Source organism: Folsomia candida, unplaced genomic scaffold, assembly GCF_002217175.1.
Source record: "Folsomia candida strain VU population unplaced genomic scaffold, ASM221717v1 Fcan01_Sc001, whole genome shotgun sequence".
NCBI classification, from domain to species: Eukaryota; Metazoa; Arthropoda; class Collembola; order Entomobryomorpha; family Isotomidae; genus Folsomia; species Folsomia candida.
In genome coordinates, this window is record NW_019091193.1 from 12,173,926 (window position 1) to 12,193,090 (window position 19,165).

Sequence of the window (19,165 nt, forward strand, 5' to 3'; positions counted from 1 at the left end):
TACGAATTTATTTGTAACTCTTAATTATGATAATACAGCATTCGAAAATTCACCTCGTAAATCTAATGGCTTATTGTAGAACTTTGCAAATGTTTTAGATTTATCAGACCAACCAGCTCTAGAAAAAACGACATCTAAGCTGACCCCCTTTGCTACCGCCTTACTTGTGCTAGCGTGACGGAAACTGTGAGCCTTAAAAATAGAAACATCAATACCAGCTAATGACAAACATTCTTTTAGCCATCTACTAATAGTCTGGCTTGTAACAGGCTTATATGGTAAAACTACACTAATTAATAATTCATCAGAATTACGATAACTAGCAGTACGATTTAAGTATTCATCTAAGCATTTAACAACACATAACTTATCATTAACTTTATAAGGGACCAATAACAAGCACGGTTGCTTCTTCGCAACCCCAGAAGTTTTAATAATTTCAGGAATAAGAATCTGAACATTACTTGACCTTATGATATTATTTATATTAATTAACGACAGGGTTTGTACCCTTTGTCCCGTGACCAATGCGAGTAACGCTACCAATTTTATGGTTAACCTAAATATAGGCAGCTCTGAATTTAACGGCCATGAAGTGAACATATCCAAAACTAAATTTACATCCCACACATTATCATATCTAGGTTTCGGTGGCCGTAATTTGCTAACAGCTTTTAGTAATCGAATTACAAGAGGGTGTTTACCAACGTCAACACCGTCAATGGGGGCTATAATTAAAGACAGAGCTGATCTTGCTGTGTTAATACCGCTATAGCCTACGCCTTCCTTATACAAAGCGGTCAAAAATTTCAGAATCGATTGTAAATTAGAATGGAATATGTCTGAACCATAATTATTACAAAAATTTTCCCATCGTTTCAAGTACGATTCGTATTGTTTCCAACTGGATGACGCACAGGATGAAAGTAAAAGTTCGCAAACATCTGAACTAAGGCCACTGTTTATGAATGAACGTCTTGCAATATTGCTGCTACTAATTTGAGGCTGGAGTGAAGAGGGTGGTGCCTATTCGAAAAAGGTGAAGTTAGCAAATCTTTTTCAGGTCCAAATATAAGCGAATTTGACTGACGCAGCCTCTCAAATTCTGGATACCAAACCTGACTTTTCCAAAGTGGCACCACCACAATGCATCTACATTTATCATTGCAAATCTTTTTCAGGACACGTGAAATTAGACAAAATGGGGGAAACGCATATAACAAGGATTCTGACCATTTAAACGTAAATGCATCAACCCCTTCCGAGTTCCGATCAGGAGAATACGAATAAAATCTCGAACACTGATTTGTGTTCTTTGACGCAAATAAATCTAAAGCTGGCTCGCCAAATGAATTACAAATTGCGATAAAATGACACTTTTTAGCATCCAATCCGAATTAACTACTTCAATACGAGAAGCAAAATCAGCTTCTACATTTTTCTTACTTTCTAAATATGTAGCTTTAATAAAAATATCTTTCTTCTCGCAAAATAGCCAGATTCTTTTAGCAATTGCATGCAACAATTCCGAGCGGCAACCACCATAACAGTTTATATACGAGATTGCAACTTGACTGTCAACTTTTAACAAAATATTACAATTTCCTTCATCGTTTGCAAATATAGTCAGTGCTCGCTCAATTGCTAACAGTTCCAACGCATTAATATGTAATAACTCTTCAGATTTTGACCAAGTGCCGTGAGAAACGTCATTGTCACAAAAACAGCCCCACCCAAAAGGTGACGCATCAGTGTGAATCACTTTTTTAAAACTGTCCTCTTTTATGGAAACCTCAGCTTTATGTATTACTGATTGCCACCAGTGAATATCCGAAACTGCTTCTTGAGACAAAGTCATACGATTTTGATAATTATCATTATTTGATTCTAAAGAGAATTGAATATCGGAAGCTAATTTCCGAGTATACAATAATCCATATTGTACTGCAGGACACGCTGAAATTAAATATCCTTGCAATTTAGCTGCCTCTCTTATAATTAGAGATTTAGATAACAAACATTTTTGTGCAAATTCAAAAATTAAAGAACGCTTGTTCGGAGTTAATTGAATGGTCATTTCTAAGGAATTAAAAATAAATCCTAAATATTTAATTACTTTACTTGGAAGTAATTCCGATTTTTGATAATTTACGGTAAACCCCAAACTTTTGAGTAAATTTTGGGTGGCCTGAACATTCTCGCTGCATAATTCAAATGTTTGACCAAATAACAAAAAATCGTCCAAATATCTCACGGATTGATAGCCTAATGTTCTAAGTTTCTCGAAAACTGGTTTCAAGAGTTTTGTGAATAATAATGGGCAAGTACAACAACCAAATGGAATACAATTAAAGTGATAAAGTATACCATTGAAACGGAATTTTAAATATTTTTTACAACTGTCATGAACAGGAACGTGGAAATACGCATCCTGTAAATCTATTGTGGCCATAAACATGTTTAATCTCATAATATTCAATACGCTTCGGTAATCTTCCATTTTAAAATGTGGACAGTGTAAATAGCTATTCAGTTTCTTAAGATTCAAGATGAATCGTCTTTTTCCATCAGGTTTAGGGACAGTAAAGATTGGAGATACAAATTGATCACTTTCCTCTTAAGATAGAGATATTGCCCCCCTTTTCATTAGGCGGTCCAATTCATCGATAATAATTAGCCTTTCTTCCGGATTAAATTCTTGAACCTTACAATTAATTTGTGGCTCTGGTAAATTCTTAAAAGGTAGTTTGTAACCCCGAACAATTTCAAGAATAACAGGGTCGTCAGTCAAATTCGCCCATTTATCATAATATAATCTTAATCTACCTGATAATTTACTCACATTTAATTCTGCGGGCGGTAATTGTTGTATCTTCCTCGGTTGAATGGTCGTCTGCCTCCCCTCGAGAGGAGAGGCGCCCGGAAGTTTAAATTATGGCTAGTACCAGCATTAGATAACCACCCTCGATTACATGAACCTCTTGCATAAGTTCCACGAGCACCTCCACGATAGATGGGGGTCAAATTCTTCACAATTTTGGCCGATGTTCGGACAGCAATCAAATCTTTTTCTAAATTATTTCCGAATAAGTTTTCGGTGACCGGAACTGAAGATCCACAAATTCCAGCACTTTCGATTGACAAAAAGGGTTTAATTTGTTGTCGTCGCCTGAGGCTAATTTCTCTAAAAGCCATATCAAATTCTGTTGCGGCTTCCATTGAACAAGAAAGTAAACTTTTCAATAAATCATTGGGAATCTTATCTGAATTTTTTGCTAAAATTTCAGCAAGATGTGACTGGGTTACTAAACCTCTTGAAACAAATTGTTGAACAAATTGTTGTGATGCATCAATAACTTGAGCTTTTTTAGGAAGTTGAGTCCAAATTTCACAATTGACTTTGGGTGCCCTCATTTCTTTAATGTTTTCTGGGATCTTTAATTTGATCTTGTTTTGATCAATGTGTTCTTTTGAAGCTGGCTGAGCAATTAATCGTTTGAATGCTGCTGCTACTTTCAATCCTAAAGGAGGGCCATATTCATCCTCCGACTGATTTGAATTCAATATTTCTTCAACAATTGGATTTTCAATCTCAATATTTTGATCAGCAGATTCATCTATTATGATTTAAATCATAATTTTTTCAATGTTTAGAATATTCCCAATTTTTAAATAATGAAATTCATTTCATTTTGTACTCACCATTTGGCGATTTATCAACAATTGAGGTAAAAAGATCTGTTATTGGATCATCCTCATTACCAACATCCACTACGTGGCAGGTATTATTTTGTCGAGGCTGCGCCTGCGACTGGCCAATCATGTTTTCAAAAAACTCAACGAGCTTAGAAATATTTTCGGAATTTTGATGCACTGTCTGCGACAGTGATCTTAGGCCAATTTTTTCATTTTTTGGTTTCTTTTTCTCTGGAGAATCTTCCTCTCCAATTTTTCTATTTAATTAATCAAACAATATAAATTAATGCAGCGCATTAATAAAATTTTCACTAATCGAAAAACCTAGCGTTTGCGCGACGCGGCGGAGGAAAAATAAACACAAATATCTTACCGTTTTTGTGAATTTCCTATAATTTCCGAATTTTCTTCTTTACTGGAAGCCATTTTGGATGGAGAGAGCGAAAACGTGAGCTGCCTTCCTCTGCCGCGTATGAACCAACACTGAGGGTTGGTGGTGGCGCGCGTGTGCATGGAAGAAGGAGTTTTTTTTACTTTGTTCTATGCTTTTTGCTTCAAAATACGCCTTTCCCTGCCGGTGAACTTACATACTACTTGTCAACCATCATCCCTCCTCAGTGACCTCGGAGGGCGATGGTGTGACGTAAAATTACAGGTTATGGTCTAATGCTATATATTCGTGTGGACTCAAGTCTCGTTCTGATGTGGATGGACGATGAAGGGCTATTTGGCTTCCCCTTGGTTCTCTTTTTTATTTCAACACAGCATATTATGTGATTCAGCATCTCATCAGGTTTCTCTCGTAAGGAATTTTTTCCCATGGGTGGGCTACTGAGGAGCGCAACAGAGGATGGGGCTTAGCGAAACGGAGCCCAGTCTGCATGTGGAATGTTGAACAAAAACAGGCCTTCTTGCCTTGTACAATTATCCAGCATCCTCCAAAGTGTGATGATTTGAGCATATACAAATGCATGTATGATGAGCTCACTCATTATAATATGAGATATAGGCCGTGGGATGAGATGTAGCTAACTAACTTGGATCGGATGGGGCGAAAGAAATCAAGGGAAGGTTGGTTATATGTACCACCGGTACTTGGTTATATTCTATAATAAATAAGCTGGAGAAATTGGGCAAAAACGCAGTCAGGGCTGATGGCGAGAGGTGCTTCAAAAGTCCCTGAAAGCCGGAGCTGAGGGTAAGTAAACCACAAATCACATCTTCGGCTAGGGCTTATTTGCCCGGATTTGGTAAATCATAGCTTGGCAAAAAATAAATCGCATTGTTTCATTTATAAAAAGGGCAATAAGCATCCAGATATATTTAATACACATCTTGGTGGGATTGCATGATGAAGACGGCATTCTCCATATCCTGAAGTGACAGGAGAATCAGCATGACCGTTTTTCTGGCCCTGGCCGTTTTCGTCACTAAATAACCTATATGTAATATGTAATTTCCACAAAAAGGCGCATGAGAGAGGCACAAAATGGGCTTATTTTTTCGTAAACAAATTATATGCGCTGTTACGTATATATAGTGCCATTACTCTGTGATCTTCATGATGCTATAAACCAAAACCTAACACTTATTTTACATTCTTGTTTACATCCTGTTTGGAACCCGAGTTATTAAGGACCACGTTTAACAATGAGGATGAACTGTACATTTCAAAAACTTGCAAAACTTTCTCGGTAGTAAAATTCATGCGGGCCGATAAATTTCAGATGTTCTGTTGTTGTCCACTTGTTAAATCGCAGGCATTTGGGTGGCACGACGCTTGCAAAACAATTCCGGACGAGGTAATAGGGGGAGGTTAATATACACATACTTATTTAAAGAGGCCAGACGTTAGCAGACAAACAGGAAGTATAATCTGATCCCCCCAACTAACAACACAACAACAAATTGCATTGTCTGGCGGACTAGAAAACATAAAAACTCCGTTTATCATTAACACACTAAAGTTGAAAATATATGAATTGGTTTAATACAAGTAGCATAAGCGCATTCACATCTAAAATGTAAGGTTGTGGTTATTCTATTCCTTTCGGTAAATGTATTACACATTCAGATTTACCACGGAATCAGTCGCTAGAAATCAGGAAGTAACTGTCCATTCATACTATTGTAAAAATCATGGAAAATGGAACTTCCACAGTAAACTGCAACAAATAATTCTAACTGTACTGCACATTACAATGCCATACTTTCATAGCTGTAGTGCACCATTATTCCTGAACCCGAAGACCCAATTATTGTAATCTCACAGCATCACATGGTGTTAGTTGGATCAAGTAAATACATGAGTGACAGGCTAAAATTCAAATTTTTGTACAATTCGGAACAAACGTAAACGTGTTAATAACGAATACTAGACAACTGATGACATATCCAACTAATGCTTCCTCCGTCACCATTTTTAAAAGACTGTACCATATGACAAAGTTTTCAAAATTAACAAATACATGGGGCTTATCTGTGAGAATATACGGACTGAGAAGGGATTCGTCCGTTGTTTCTGCCCTTAATATTTATGTATGTAGAAGCACATCCGACTTGAAAAACATTCATTTTCACCCACGCATTATTCGAATTGCGAAAATAGGATGTAAACAGGAGATAAGTGAAGCATGCTAAAATAGAAAACGACGCGGTGGTGTGCGGTACGTGCCTTTTAACGACTTTTGAATCTGTGGATGAAAAACAATTTTTTATGACATGTTGCATCTCCTCTCGTCTATTCAATTAAAAGTGTCGTAAATGCAATACTAAAAGTTTGTGGACATACATATATACGTATGTACATTGCATATACATATAAATACTCATGCTGTAAAGCTGATATGTGTGTAGCCTGTTTTGCACCAATATTTCACGGTATGAAGGGTTGTTCTTCTCACAGTTTTCTTTATGGATAGATTCCTGCCTCGTAAAAACGAAGGCCAGACTCTCCTCTGCAGTGCTTTGTTTATTTCACCCACGTTCACCCTTTAGTAGGTCAGGTTTATGCAAGCTTGCTCTTTCTAAATGCACCATTATTGTTGTAGAATGGACATGGTGATTAAAGTGGTGCGGTGCCAAAAGTCCCAGCCAGGTCCATTAAAATAAATTAAAATATCGTCTATTGCCAAATGGATCACATTGTCGATGAAACCGTATCGCCCATTTGACCCGTCAGGAAATAACAAGTTCATGATCTAATCATATGTAAGTATTGTTATGTTATGAGCCCTTCATTACAAATTAATGAAACATAATGACAATCAACAACGACAGTAGTTTAAGCATGCTGAATGCCGTCTTGAAGTCATGTTTAAATGCTCACAAAATATACGTATGTATGAAAAATATAACATGATAAACTTATCGTATCTCATTGTACGCAACGCATGCAAATATATGTACATAAGTAGTCCAAGTGGCTGAAACGCGTGAAAAAAAATAACAAGATAATGTTGTTGATTACTTTTACTTTGAGTATAAAATAATTTATTTTCAAAAGTACCAATAATAACACACGACCACAGAATGCACACGGAGTAATTTAAATAAAATCTATGAAAAGATACAAAGCGTAAATGGTTCCAGGTGTACAAATCGGTACATTCTCCAACGTGGCTAATTAATCAGTTATATATATACTGTTACTGTTTTTGTTTCTGTACTGCAATGCGGTTCGATATTCGTTTCGAAGAGGAGGTTGTACAGTATTCTGTGTTTGTGTGTTGGTAGTCGCCGGTGACTCCATAAAGTATTGTGCCCATATATATTTATTTATTATGTGTGTACATTTCTTGTAGTTGCGAAGTCGATTATGACAATATGAAATTGTAACATTCCTCATGACTTAGAAAAAATGTAATACATTTTATGTATGTTTTTTGTATGGGAAAGCAATTTCATATTATACAAGAGTTAGGCCAATTAATTAGTAAAGGGCTACGAAAGGCAACTTTTGTGGAAGTCTTGCATGTCATTACGGAGCACCGTACTTAAATTTATTACAATTTAACACAATAAGATTATATTTTCTATATTAATTTGTAGAATAAGCGTATAGGCATTTTATAACGTTGCCAGGAATAGTTTATCCAAGTATGTAAATATTAACTACCCAACAAGATTAACAACTATATAAATAAAATTGCGTACCAATGTGTACAAGAAGTAAACTTATGGAGGCCTTTCAGAAAAGAGCAGAACGTAAATATGTATATTTATATTGACCAACTGACCAACAACAAATGTAAAAGTGTATAAAAATGTAAAACGTAACGTACATTGCAATTTATAAAACCTTAAAACTACTATGATACACCATAGCTTGGGAAAGCATGAAAGTTTCTAATACCAAGAAGTTACTCTTGTCTTAGACAAACGATCGTGAACAATTCCACAAGTGGTAATAAATGCGTTATGTCTACCAGTGTTGGTGGTGTTCATAATAATAAGACACCAAATCCGACACCCACATCTTCAATAACTAAATAACTATATCCACGCAAGTATGAAATGAAACTTTAGATACATATGCAACTATTTAACAATATAATTTCAATTTATGCATTCAAAATCTCTGGAGAAAATATAACAGCTAAATATGCAATATGTGTATATAATGTGTATATAAAACAATCAGGAAGCCGGGATGATGGCATAAATTAATAATGGTTTGCGGATTCATATCTCACATTTACATAGGAGCAAGTAAAGCAAACAATATCTATCTATCTCGCAAGGAGTTACCTCTAATTAGCTTCCAAACTTCAAGGTGAACAGCATGTACATAATACATGCAGACACATACAAAACTCTACTCACTCAAATGCTTAATACATATATCAATTCCAATTTCACACTCTTCCTGTTTCGTCTCCTCAATCAACTCCCATGCCTTCCTCAAATTAGAATATGAGCCCTGCCAACTATTTTTCACTCTAACCTCTCGTTGAGACGGAAAATAAAAAAAGGTTTTAGCAAGGAAATATGTAATACGCTCATTTATATTGGTCCGTGGGTTTACGCATATTTACTCGCTCATCCTCAGCATCACAACTTTTTGATAATTATTAACAAGCGAAATCTGATAATTGTAGATATTTATAATATTATTAGTATATGTGTATTTAGTACTTTGTTATAATAATTATTTGTGAGGTTGCGGTAATTGATATAAATTAAGTATAATATTATGAAATGGGATTCCGAACTCCTTCTGTTGTACCTCAATATCTCAATTATCTGCAAGTTCCCTACCGACTGACATTGCATACTAATAGACAATCAAAACTAAAGTACTAAAGTGGTAAAAAAGACTTGACTCATATATTTGTATGTTTTATATTTTTACAGGTTTAGCTACAATTTGGAAGGTACCTTTGTTTGACCAACAACTTCATTACATAAAATTACAAGGGTTTTTTTTCTTTTTTAAAAAAGTTATGTGTAATTACATATATAGTGCAAAACCATAAAATATGTGCATGGCCGTCTATGAATCACTCACTAGTGCCTTTACATAAGCATGGCATCATATTCATATATGGTGAATCAGAGTGAATATTACTATATATTAGAAGAAGCATTCACGTGGACAGACTGTATTAGCATAGCTTTCAATTAGTTTTGTGGATAATACTTTGCACCTGGCTGTTATGTGAATGGATGATGAATTGGTGAGATGCAGCAGAGGTTTGCCTCCACACACCACAGTTCAACCGAAGCGGCATGGAAAAACATTCTGCTGATTCAACAATAAATTCTGAATCCAACCAAGGTGACACAAAATGTGAATGACTTGTAAAACATTACACAGGTTGAACAAAATAAAGTACAAACAACTGATCGAATCGTTCAACAAACTCATCATGATTTTGCGTTTTCAGCAAATAAATGCTGGCGACTTATGAGGCAAACATTTATGTTTTCGCAAATATATAAAAAGATAATGAAATACTTGATGCAATGTGATAGTTTGCCAACAAGTAATACGAATGTGTGCAAATATTATACCAAATTTTGAAATGTAACAAATTCACCGGATATTTGGAGCAATCAGTCAAAATTTGTAATAATCACATTTGAATGTCTGACGGACACATTTTTATCGAACTTTGGTCGAATTTTAGAGAAATGAAACATATATTATAATTTACAAGCCTGTTACATTCGATGAACAGAACAGAGTTGGTCCTCGATTCAGTGCCATATGAGACGGCCTGTATTGCTGCAGGCTATAATAGATTTATATAAAATATAGATAAATATCAAATTAAGGACAGGACTTTCCAATTTTGGTACATTGGTAGTGACAGATAGAAATTTAAAATCAGCCCTTATATTACTATTACTACTACATGTTAATGAGTGAGTCACTCTGATTACCGTTGACGCCAACAGTGTCAAAGTTGAAATCAAGTCCTGAAGTGGGGATATTATTGTCCCAAACGCTTCTCCAAGGGTCCATCGGATCTTTAATAGAGAAAACGGAAATTTCTTGGGTTAATGTGAAATACAACTACACATTATAATGCATTATGGACTTGTTACACCAAATATGTGAATATTTCACTTGTGCCCAGCAAAATTAAGATTTCAATTTGTGAAAGCATAGAACATGCATAAAATAATGCGATATTAGCATGAATAACAAGAATCTGATTTCTCATACCTTCGGACACCTCGATCGTTTCTGATGTCTCTTGATGTGATTCAAATTTGAAATGCATGTCCAAGAAATCGTCAAGCAAGGCTGCTTCTTCGTTCGGGGGATTATATAGGTCAAGTTGTATCTGGGTTGGGGGTGGTGAGCCTGGCTCCAGTTTGCATGGCTCCTCCGATACCGTAGGATAATAATTGGTGAAACTTGTTGGACAACTTTCCGCAAAAGATGTTGTGGGGAGATAGGATAATGTTTGTACACCTGGGCCACTTGGAATTGCGTCGAGAACTGTGAAGAATCACAAACAATATTAATAGCAGTCTTAATTTAATATTTTTATATCTGCGTATTCGAAAGGCACACGATTGTATGTTTGCTTAATTACTAACCTGATTGGAGACTCCTCCTGGAAGTGTCACAAGTTCCTGTCGGTTTTGGAGCCTTTGAGGAATGATGACCCCCACTACTCGAAGAAACCGAATCCTCTTCGTACATGGATGCGCTTTCTGGGGAGTCAGGAGACGATGGAGATTCGGGTACTTTTGCCAAGGCCAATGGCGGAGTCAAATGAGCAATAGCACTCCCAACTTGCTTGTGAACCGAATCTTTAAACTGTTTGTCAATTTTGAAGTGAACATTGAAAGACTCTGGAGGAGGAGTCTTAATGGTAGACGTGACTATGTGAATTCGGTTCAAGGGGGGAGATCCAGGAGAGGAGATGCTGGATGTGCGACTAAATGCATTCATGTGAGAGACGGTTTGTTTTTTGGGTGTCTCAAAGGTACTTGAAATTCCTGGAGATTGGCAAGCAGCGAATGACTTGGAGCGTGCAGCTTTTTTCCTTGGAGTGGTAACATCTCGGGAGTCTATGCATATTCGAGAGACTTTTCTTGGAGACTTTGCTGGGGACTGGGCAGGTGAGGAACAAGCGCTTTCTGATCCACTTTTGCTCCTCTTTTTCGGTCTGTATTTGTAGTCCGGGTATTCTTGAGCGTGTAAAACTCTAAGCCGTTCTGCTTCATCTATGTATGCCTTCCTCTCTGACTGTTAAATATATATATTGCATAAAGCTTCCCACCCATCTGTTAAATGCTACTTTGGTGAGGTACACCGTACGACGGTTCGGAGGGGGTGTGACGACTTACCTCCAACAGCATCTTCCATTCTCGCCCCAAGCGTTTGGAGATCTCGGCATTGTGAATGTCAGGACTCTTCTCGCAAATTTCACGTCGCATCTCTGCAAAATGTCAAAAATGGCAGTAATTAAAAATCTACAAGTTATTGATATATCTAATATCGCATTTTACAAACTTAATTAACATCTTTAAGTGTGTACCTCTTGACCACACCATAAAAGCATTCATTGGCCGTTTGATGTGGTTCGGTGGATGTTTCTTTGTCTGAAAATTTTAAAGAAATCACCGTTTACATATCTATGATATTGATTTATGTAGGTGAGCCAAGCATTTGCTACATACTTTAGTACATATGTAGGTGTGCGAATGATTAGTTATCATTGCATTCAATAATTCCACAATTTATCCTATACATCTATTTCATTTTATGCATATTTGCAACAAAATTTTTGCAATATATTTTCAGATCAAACATCACGAGAAAATCGTGAGCATAATGGATTAAACCAAGTTCATTTGTTTTACCCTGAACTTAGCAAAAAATCTTAGGAGGTAAAAAGCTTCACTAACTCTACTTGGCCAATATACATATGAAAGGTATGAATGGTGGTGGTGGTACTACTTTGATCTCATGGACATTTTTCCAACTCATGCCAGCCATCCTACAATCTTGCCATAATAATACGTAGCCAAGTATCGTATATGTATATATATACAGCATTCATTATACCGTGAGATTTTGACGAATGCCCACAATGAATTAGCATTCTCTGCACAACCAAGAAATGACAACTCCCAACAACAGTTTACTTAAATATATTAGCAAATTTGGCGAGTCATATACTACCGACAAAGCTATCTATCAAGTAGTCCAAATCTTTTAATACTGAATCATCCAGCAAAGAAACTTTGTAAATAAGTCTCGGTTCGACAATTGATAGAGTACCCTCTTATGTAAAGTAAGGATGGGAAGCAAATACTGGCAAATGCCAAAAAACATAAAGTTCGCATCTGTTCAGTTTGTGGTAGAGTTTTAGTTGGTTTGGATTCTTGTGTGTGAAGACCATATGCTGTTGCTGACTCTTATCCTCGTATTATCATTGCTCCATGTTAAGCAGCACGACGAGACGAGAACGCGTGTTGTACATATATCCAAAGTACACGAAAGAAAGATGTGTGTTCAAGACGTAAAACGCATACATACATATCCAATGTAAGCAATTCATGTGTGAGCGGATGGGTATTGAACGACAATGAAGAACGAGTTATTATAGACTTGTTAAAGCAGTTTGAGCAACGTTTGAGCAGGAAAAAACACACAAACTGCTAAACGCGATTCCCGCCTTTAGTTTAGTTCACTTATAAATAAAATTCAACCAGATTTAACCTCTAGACAGAAATGTCTTCGCACAAGACGTCACCAGCTAAATATGTAGCAATCATAAGTTTAGGCATGATTTCAAAGGTATCATGGACGAAACGTGATGGAAATTTGGTTAAAGAGTCTGGCTCACGGTCATCCGAAAAAGTTTAATACTTGTACTTGATTCTTAGGACATGATGTCCTCAACGATGGTGCATGTATGCATGTGGGTGTTTTATTAGTGGGTCGTCGTCAACGTAAACCAAGAAAACTTTTATAGATTAGAACTAGGTGTGCAGAATTCAATTTCCATCATCCATGATTTTTTTAGCAAGTATACAAAGTGACACAGGCAAAAGTATATGTGCTTAGTAAAATTAGAGGTTAAACCAGGGTTCATTGTATGCATGTACCGACGTACCTACGACGGCTTCGTCGACACATGAATGACGAGAGTTCTGGCGTGCATGCATGCATATTCCATTAACGACACTATATAGTGCTCATTTTTTATCCAATTCCACCCTCACTCATCATCGCTTGTGCATAAATAAAAAAGTGAACCTTGAAAAACGATGTACACTGCATAAATTTAGTGTTTAGTGCTCATTTTGGCGCGAAGTCAGTCAAGGCCGTGCACATTATCTGCAAGTGAGTTAGCTACAAAGTTATAGCAAAGCAAAGAATGTCTTCTCTTATGTCTTATTATCCTCAATCGTTGGCAGGAGCGAGGAAAGAGACGCAGAGATTAAAAACATTGTAAATGTTGGTTGGTTATTAGAGATGTGTGGTGGTTGGTTATGATGATCTGATGCAGTAATAGTGGGCTCTGTATCCTGCTTTAAGCCGTATTTTTACGTATGACATGATCAACATGCAAGTCGATGTATGTGGAATCGTATAATACATTTAGCTCTTTATGTACGCTTATTTTTTCATTTTTTGCCATATATCCTTATTATTATTACTGCCAATTTTTTCTGGTTTTCACGAGTCTCTCTCTCTCTCTAATCATTGCAGACTTTAGTATTATTAATATCCACACAGTAATATAATACCTTGTTTGGATGCATTTATTTGGATGGAGTAGTGGTGATCAGTCACTAATACAACAAACAATGCGCTTTTCATAAACTTTTTTGCTCACTCACCAAATCATTGAGCTTGAGCTAAATGCCAAATGACTAAATCTGGATTGAGATTTTGAGTTCGTACAGCATCCCTATTTGTACTGTCTGCTGTGGAAAATATGCAAGCAATTTACAAGCTGGAAGTGAATTGTGCACGCATATTTATACGATTTGTGTCTACGGACGCCACAAGTTTACCATGAACTCCTTGACCACTGTGTGTGCGCTGACTGCCATCAGTTCTTACTTACATCTTGGTGTTTCATCTGTCTGAGATGAGACACGAGGATTTTTTTGAAGGTGTACAAATAATTCTTTAACAAAATGCATTTGTTATTTACCTACTTCTTCGTACTTTGCGTTTCCATACGTAATGCGCATAGTAGTCATGTACATGAGCAAATTTGTATTGGCTTCAGGATACTACCAAGTATGTATGTATGTGGTTGATATGATTATATAGTTCAATTATGTTATTATATGTAAGAGGGGTAGCAGTAAAGCAAAGATATAATCCAGGATGTCATCTGTCCCGACGTATTTTCGCAATTCTCAGTCACACACATATCCAGTACAGTCGTACAGTATATACGAATGTTGCATACTGGCTGGTTTTATGTACGTACATATCACATATATGCTTCCACAGAAAATATAAATTGCCAACAAAGTTAACATCGCCATTGAAACACTTCTCCGGGCATTCACTTCACTCGCAAGTCGCAAACTCGCAACCTAGATATTGGAACGGATAGTTGCAGAAACATCTCTAAAGTCTAATCCAACCCAATTATTGCAATTATCAAAGTACATATGCCTTAGTCAAATTTAATCCCCGTTTCCAAAGAATGTCAATACTAGTATTACAAACTATACAATTTGACCTCACCTGTGTAGCATCCGAATACGGGGTGGGAGAAGCTTTGGAGATACCCTGCGATCCAAATACGACGAGTTTGTCCGGTGACAACATCATAACGTTGCTGGCCGAAGTGGAATTCGGAATCACCATTTTTCTACTTCTTTTCTGTAAAAAGTTCTCTACCTTACTCCTCTGGAACCATTTGACTGATCTCCGATTTAACCCACAGGTTCACAAGTTTCTGTCTTGACCTTTCCAGAACGCGAATAATGAATGAACAATCAGGATTGAATACTGATAAATTCTTCCAAAGCACCGACTAATGTTGCTCCACAGGTAGCAAAACAAAACATGGAACGGTTTTGCGTTTTGCAAAATAGTAGCAATTTGAATAACAGTACAATCCCTATTTTCACGATTTTTGCGAAGCAATACAGGAAAAAATATTAGCTATCGTTCAGCTGTGCATTAGTTTTTTGACGGACGGAATATGTGTGTATTCAAATTAACGATAATTACATGAGTGTTATTGGGCTGTGCTGAGAGGATGGGAAATGTAAAGTAGCAATGAAATAGGAAAAGTAAAAAAAAAAGTTGAGACTGAATAAAATAAATGTGAAACGGAGGTCGAGGAGCGTGGAACCTTCCCTTTTGCTCGGCACCTGAAGACTGCTTCCAGTTCTCGCAACGCATATGATGTGTAGATTTTCTTGCCATACTCATCGCTTCTCGTCGCGGTGGTGGAGTTAGCTCTTCGTGGAGTCATTATTTGTGGAGTTGAAGTTGCCTACGAGCAAAAGTGAAGAGGCCACCATTTAGTGAATCACTGATTTCCTATGCATTTTTATTAATCAGTCGTCGCCGCGACTTGGGCGATCAACAATTAACATGATATTCGATATTCTGCAATTATTTTTGGCAGCTTCATTCACGACGATGACGAGGTTTGCAGGAGTAGTATGCAAAAAATTGGAAAACCTTTTATCTGTGATACAGATTCACCTCTCTCTCTGTTGACTCTTTACACTCATGACATCACTCATAATTATTGTAATTAACTACTCAAGTCAAGTCTTCTCTCGATGAGAAGCGTCTCATTTCGAGAACGGCGAAACCTCGTCAAAGAGACGACGACCGACGGAGAGCATAACACACAAAAATATAATAACCACGACAAAATTGATTCCAGTGAAAATATACCAGACGATTTTCGCAATGAGCTCCGCGAATTTGAACCTTGACGGCGACTAACGTGTATAACTTGCAATTAGACTGAAAAAGAAATTTGGTCCAAAGAGGCACGCTATAGAGCAAAGAGAGAGTCAAATATAAATATATTTACATGAAACCAAGAGGGAATTCTGTATAAGCAGACCTCCACTAAATAAATGCAGGTCAAGAAGAAAATGGATGTAATTATTAATTTTATAAAATGTTTGGTGCAATTAAATTACTCATGAAATCCAATAGTAATAAATATGCTGGAACCGTCAAATGTCTATGCAACCAAAATAACAGGACGACACGACAACGTGTAAAATAAGAGTTGTGACGAACACGTTATAGGATTTCAATAATTAAATCCACATGGATCTACAAAGCATAAAGGGGCAGATGTGATACATTGCAAAATTGGCGAACACGATTGAGCTGCAGCTTGTAAAATGGGGTCCTATTCATGAAGGCTCGGTTCATGAAATAATCATGCAATTAATTATGCGCCATTTCGTCAGGTCAACTCCCTCGCTAGGACGTAATAACCAACGACATAAGGTCAGCTGCTTGTGGATAATACAAGTACTTGTTATTAATTTATTGTATTTGAGTCACCATAAGTACAACCACGCGCACCGCTGCTGCCTCCCAGCACAATAGTACAACAGATGCAGATTCTGACAGACCGATGGACATGACGCCCGTGTCAAAAAAGTTGAAATTAAGACCAGCCAGCCAGCAATCGTCTTATCAGTAATTACCACCACCGACCTGAATAAGAAATTTCCATACCGTGTCTGCATCAGCGTGTGCGTTTAAAAAGAAATTCACAATCTGCCAAGTGCCAGACAAACTTGTACCGTAATCTAGCGAATGCATCTAGAAAACCGATACGATGATGGTGATGAGTGAATTGAGAGCAGATGCAAACCTAAAACTTGATATCTGCTCAAAAGCGCTTTTAATGTTACCAAAGTTTTAATGATGATTCACTATTCAGTATAAACGTTTTGAGCTTCCATTATGAAAAACTTTACTCGAACGATTTCTTATCCATACAACCCGAACCCCACCCACTAATTCACTTTACTCAACTTAAGCACATCCGTTTTATACAGCACCTTGACCGTACAACCAACTGACAAAGACAGTACAGACCTTTTGCAATACTATATTTAAATTGTGACCCTTACCACCCTCCACCCACGGAACTAACTTTTATAAAAGTCCTTGCCTTAAAAAGTTGTACCGTGCATGCCATCAATAGGACAGAAAGCATTTGGTAGGACTTGGCACGAGCAAAGTCCGTGCACCGTGTCTTTTCATATCAAATCAAGCGTCCTTATTTATTAAGCTTGCATATTTAATGAATTTCCACCTTTTGGGAAGCAGCTTGTCCTAAATAAGCTGAACATTTCTTACTGCTGACAATGGCAGAGCCGAGTTATAAAGTTGAGCTTGGCCACTATTATTTGAGTCATATCATAAAGTTGCCCAGGATCTCATGAAAAGCAGCTGAAGGAAGAAGAGCGGATGCTGCTACATGGCAATTTTTCCACTTTTTGTTCCCGATTAACACCTGGCCCTCTCTCCACGACGACTGCTTTATTGCCAAACCCACCTTCTTCCTTGGCTTGCATGCACGTTACGTACTGTAATGCTGTATGCTATGCTGTTCACTGTGAGCTCTAAAAGCCACCGAATCCTTAGTATTCCTTAGATAGATATGTATAATTGCACGAGACCACATTATGTATTATTATATGACACAGAGTAATATAATACACATTTGATGAAGGAATTATTCCGTTCGGATCCAGGAGAGTCCATGTCGAACCGAACATTCTGACCCTTCAGCCACTACATTCTGCTTGTGATACTGGTGATGGCGTGCCATAATGGTGAAAAGGAAACTGTGCCCTTCAACCGAATACAACTTTACAATGTAATATTGCACAACGAGCAAGCGTTTTCCAAGAGTTATGTTACATGGATATATGTAAGAAGACCATATAGCATCTAAATCTAAGTACAAATCTAAATAGACATGTACATACATATATATCTCTAGAAAACAAAGATACTTTTTGTATGCTCATAAAGGCCTGTGCTTACTGTGAAATCTTTCCCAAGGGTTCAAAAAAGAATAACTTTCTTTTCAGTTCTTGCAGGAGTAATTTGCAATACTGATATTGGACTGGGGGACTATTTTCTTGTCAAGATATTAGCTGGTAAAAGGTAAAGCAAAATCTTGCATAGGCTTGACTAGTAATAGTCTCTAAAATCTCTGGATTTTGATGATCAGACCGACATGATGTTTGAGGGATGTACGGTATCATCATCATCATGACACAGATTTGCTTCTTCTCGGAGGAAGAAGAGGGGACTGGAAAAGATGAAGATCCGAATGTGCTCTGGAGTGCTATGCATGTACAAAGGGATGCAACGGAATGAAAGTGGAAGTACAATTATATGCAGGTTTCCCTTCAGCTCCTTCCTTCCTCACCTTCCCATCAAATTTCTCCGTCGTCCATAGGCAAGAGACCCTTCCTCCGACCCTTGCTCTTGGATTTAAACTGTGCCGTGGAAAACAATGATTTGGGCTCTTTGAACGTAGCCTTCCCTTATTCGTTTTCTCCACGATGCATACGTACATATATAAGAAGTGTAGATAAGTCTATATTGGTTGGGTGCTGTGCGCCTTGTTAGCATGTAGTTGTTGCTTAACACTTACACGAGGGGTTCGTCCTGGACTACTTTGTATGGATAAATTCATGAACAGAATTTTAAGTAGGTAGTGGAACTCTTTATAAAAGGATATCGTACGTACCTCTGCTCTATATCTGCTTATTGTTGTTATGAAGGACTAACAGCTTTTGTTATCGGAAAGAAATCCCGAAAAAAATAAGCAAATCGTGCATAAACCCTGGATGGTAGGTTAAACCGTTAATATGAGCAAGATAAAGCCATTATTTTATCCCGTGGGTCGGGTGGCGGCTTTCTCTCTAATTTTCTCCACATCACGAAAAAATATTAGGTTTCATCATGATGAAATTTTTGTAACTTAAAATAAATAGCAAAACGGAACAATCAATGATA

General features: G+C 37.1%; 2 protein-coding genes and 1 long non-coding RNA gene across 6 annotated transcripts; 1 reads left to right on the forward strand and 2 right to left on the reverse strand.

Annotated features, from left to right (window-relative positions):
- Positions 1-23: 23 nt before the first annotated feature.
- LOC118434073 lies at positions 24-5,824 on the reverse strand. 4 transcript variants are annotated; one of them, XM_035846821.1, is made up of 4 exons: positions 4,070-5,824; positions 3,703-3,953; positions 2,843-3,617; positions 24-1,026 (listed from the first exon to the last, which is right to left on the reverse strand). In XM_035846821.1, the coding sequence occupies exons 1-3, from the start codon at positions 4,207-4,209 to the stop codon at positions 2,845-2,847; spliced, it is 1,164 nt and encodes a 387-aa protein (XP_035702714.1). In that variant the 5' UTR covers positions 4,210-5,824; the 3' UTR covers positions 24-1,026; positions 2,843-2,844. The 4 variants fall into 3 exon arrangements, with proteins under 4 accessions (XP_035702714.1, XP_035702712.1, XP_035702713.1 ...); XM_035846819.1 differs by having other exon boundaries at positions 24-3,617; XM_035846818.1 differs by having other exon boundaries at positions 24-3,953.
- A 1,337-nt stretch (positions 5,825-7,161) lies between these two features.
- Positions 7,162-15,535, reverse strand: LOC110850549 (transcription factor sem-2). Its single transcript, XM_022097985.2, has 7 exons — positions 14,879-15,535; positions 11,697-11,760; positions 11,506-11,597; positions 10,750-11,404; positions 10,370-10,648; positions 10,084-10,170; positions 7,162-9,932 (listed from the first exon to the last, which is right to left on the reverse strand). The coding sequence occupies exons 1-7, from the start codon at positions 14,999-15,001 to the stop codon at positions 9,898-9,900; spliced, it is 1,335 nt and encodes a 444-aa protein (XP_021953677.1). The 5' UTR covers positions 15,002-15,535; the 3' UTR covers positions 7,162-9,897.
- A 761-nt stretch (positions 15,536-16,296) lies between these two features.
- On the forward strand, positions 16,297-18,690 carry LOC118437420. The gene is made up of 3 exons (XR_004836100.1): positions 16,297-18,065; positions 18,229-18,304; positions 18,372-18,690. It is a non-coding gene; the product is annotated as an uncharacterized LOC118437420 (long non-coding RNA).
- The last annotated feature ends 475 nt before the right edge of the window (positions 18,691-19,165 follow it).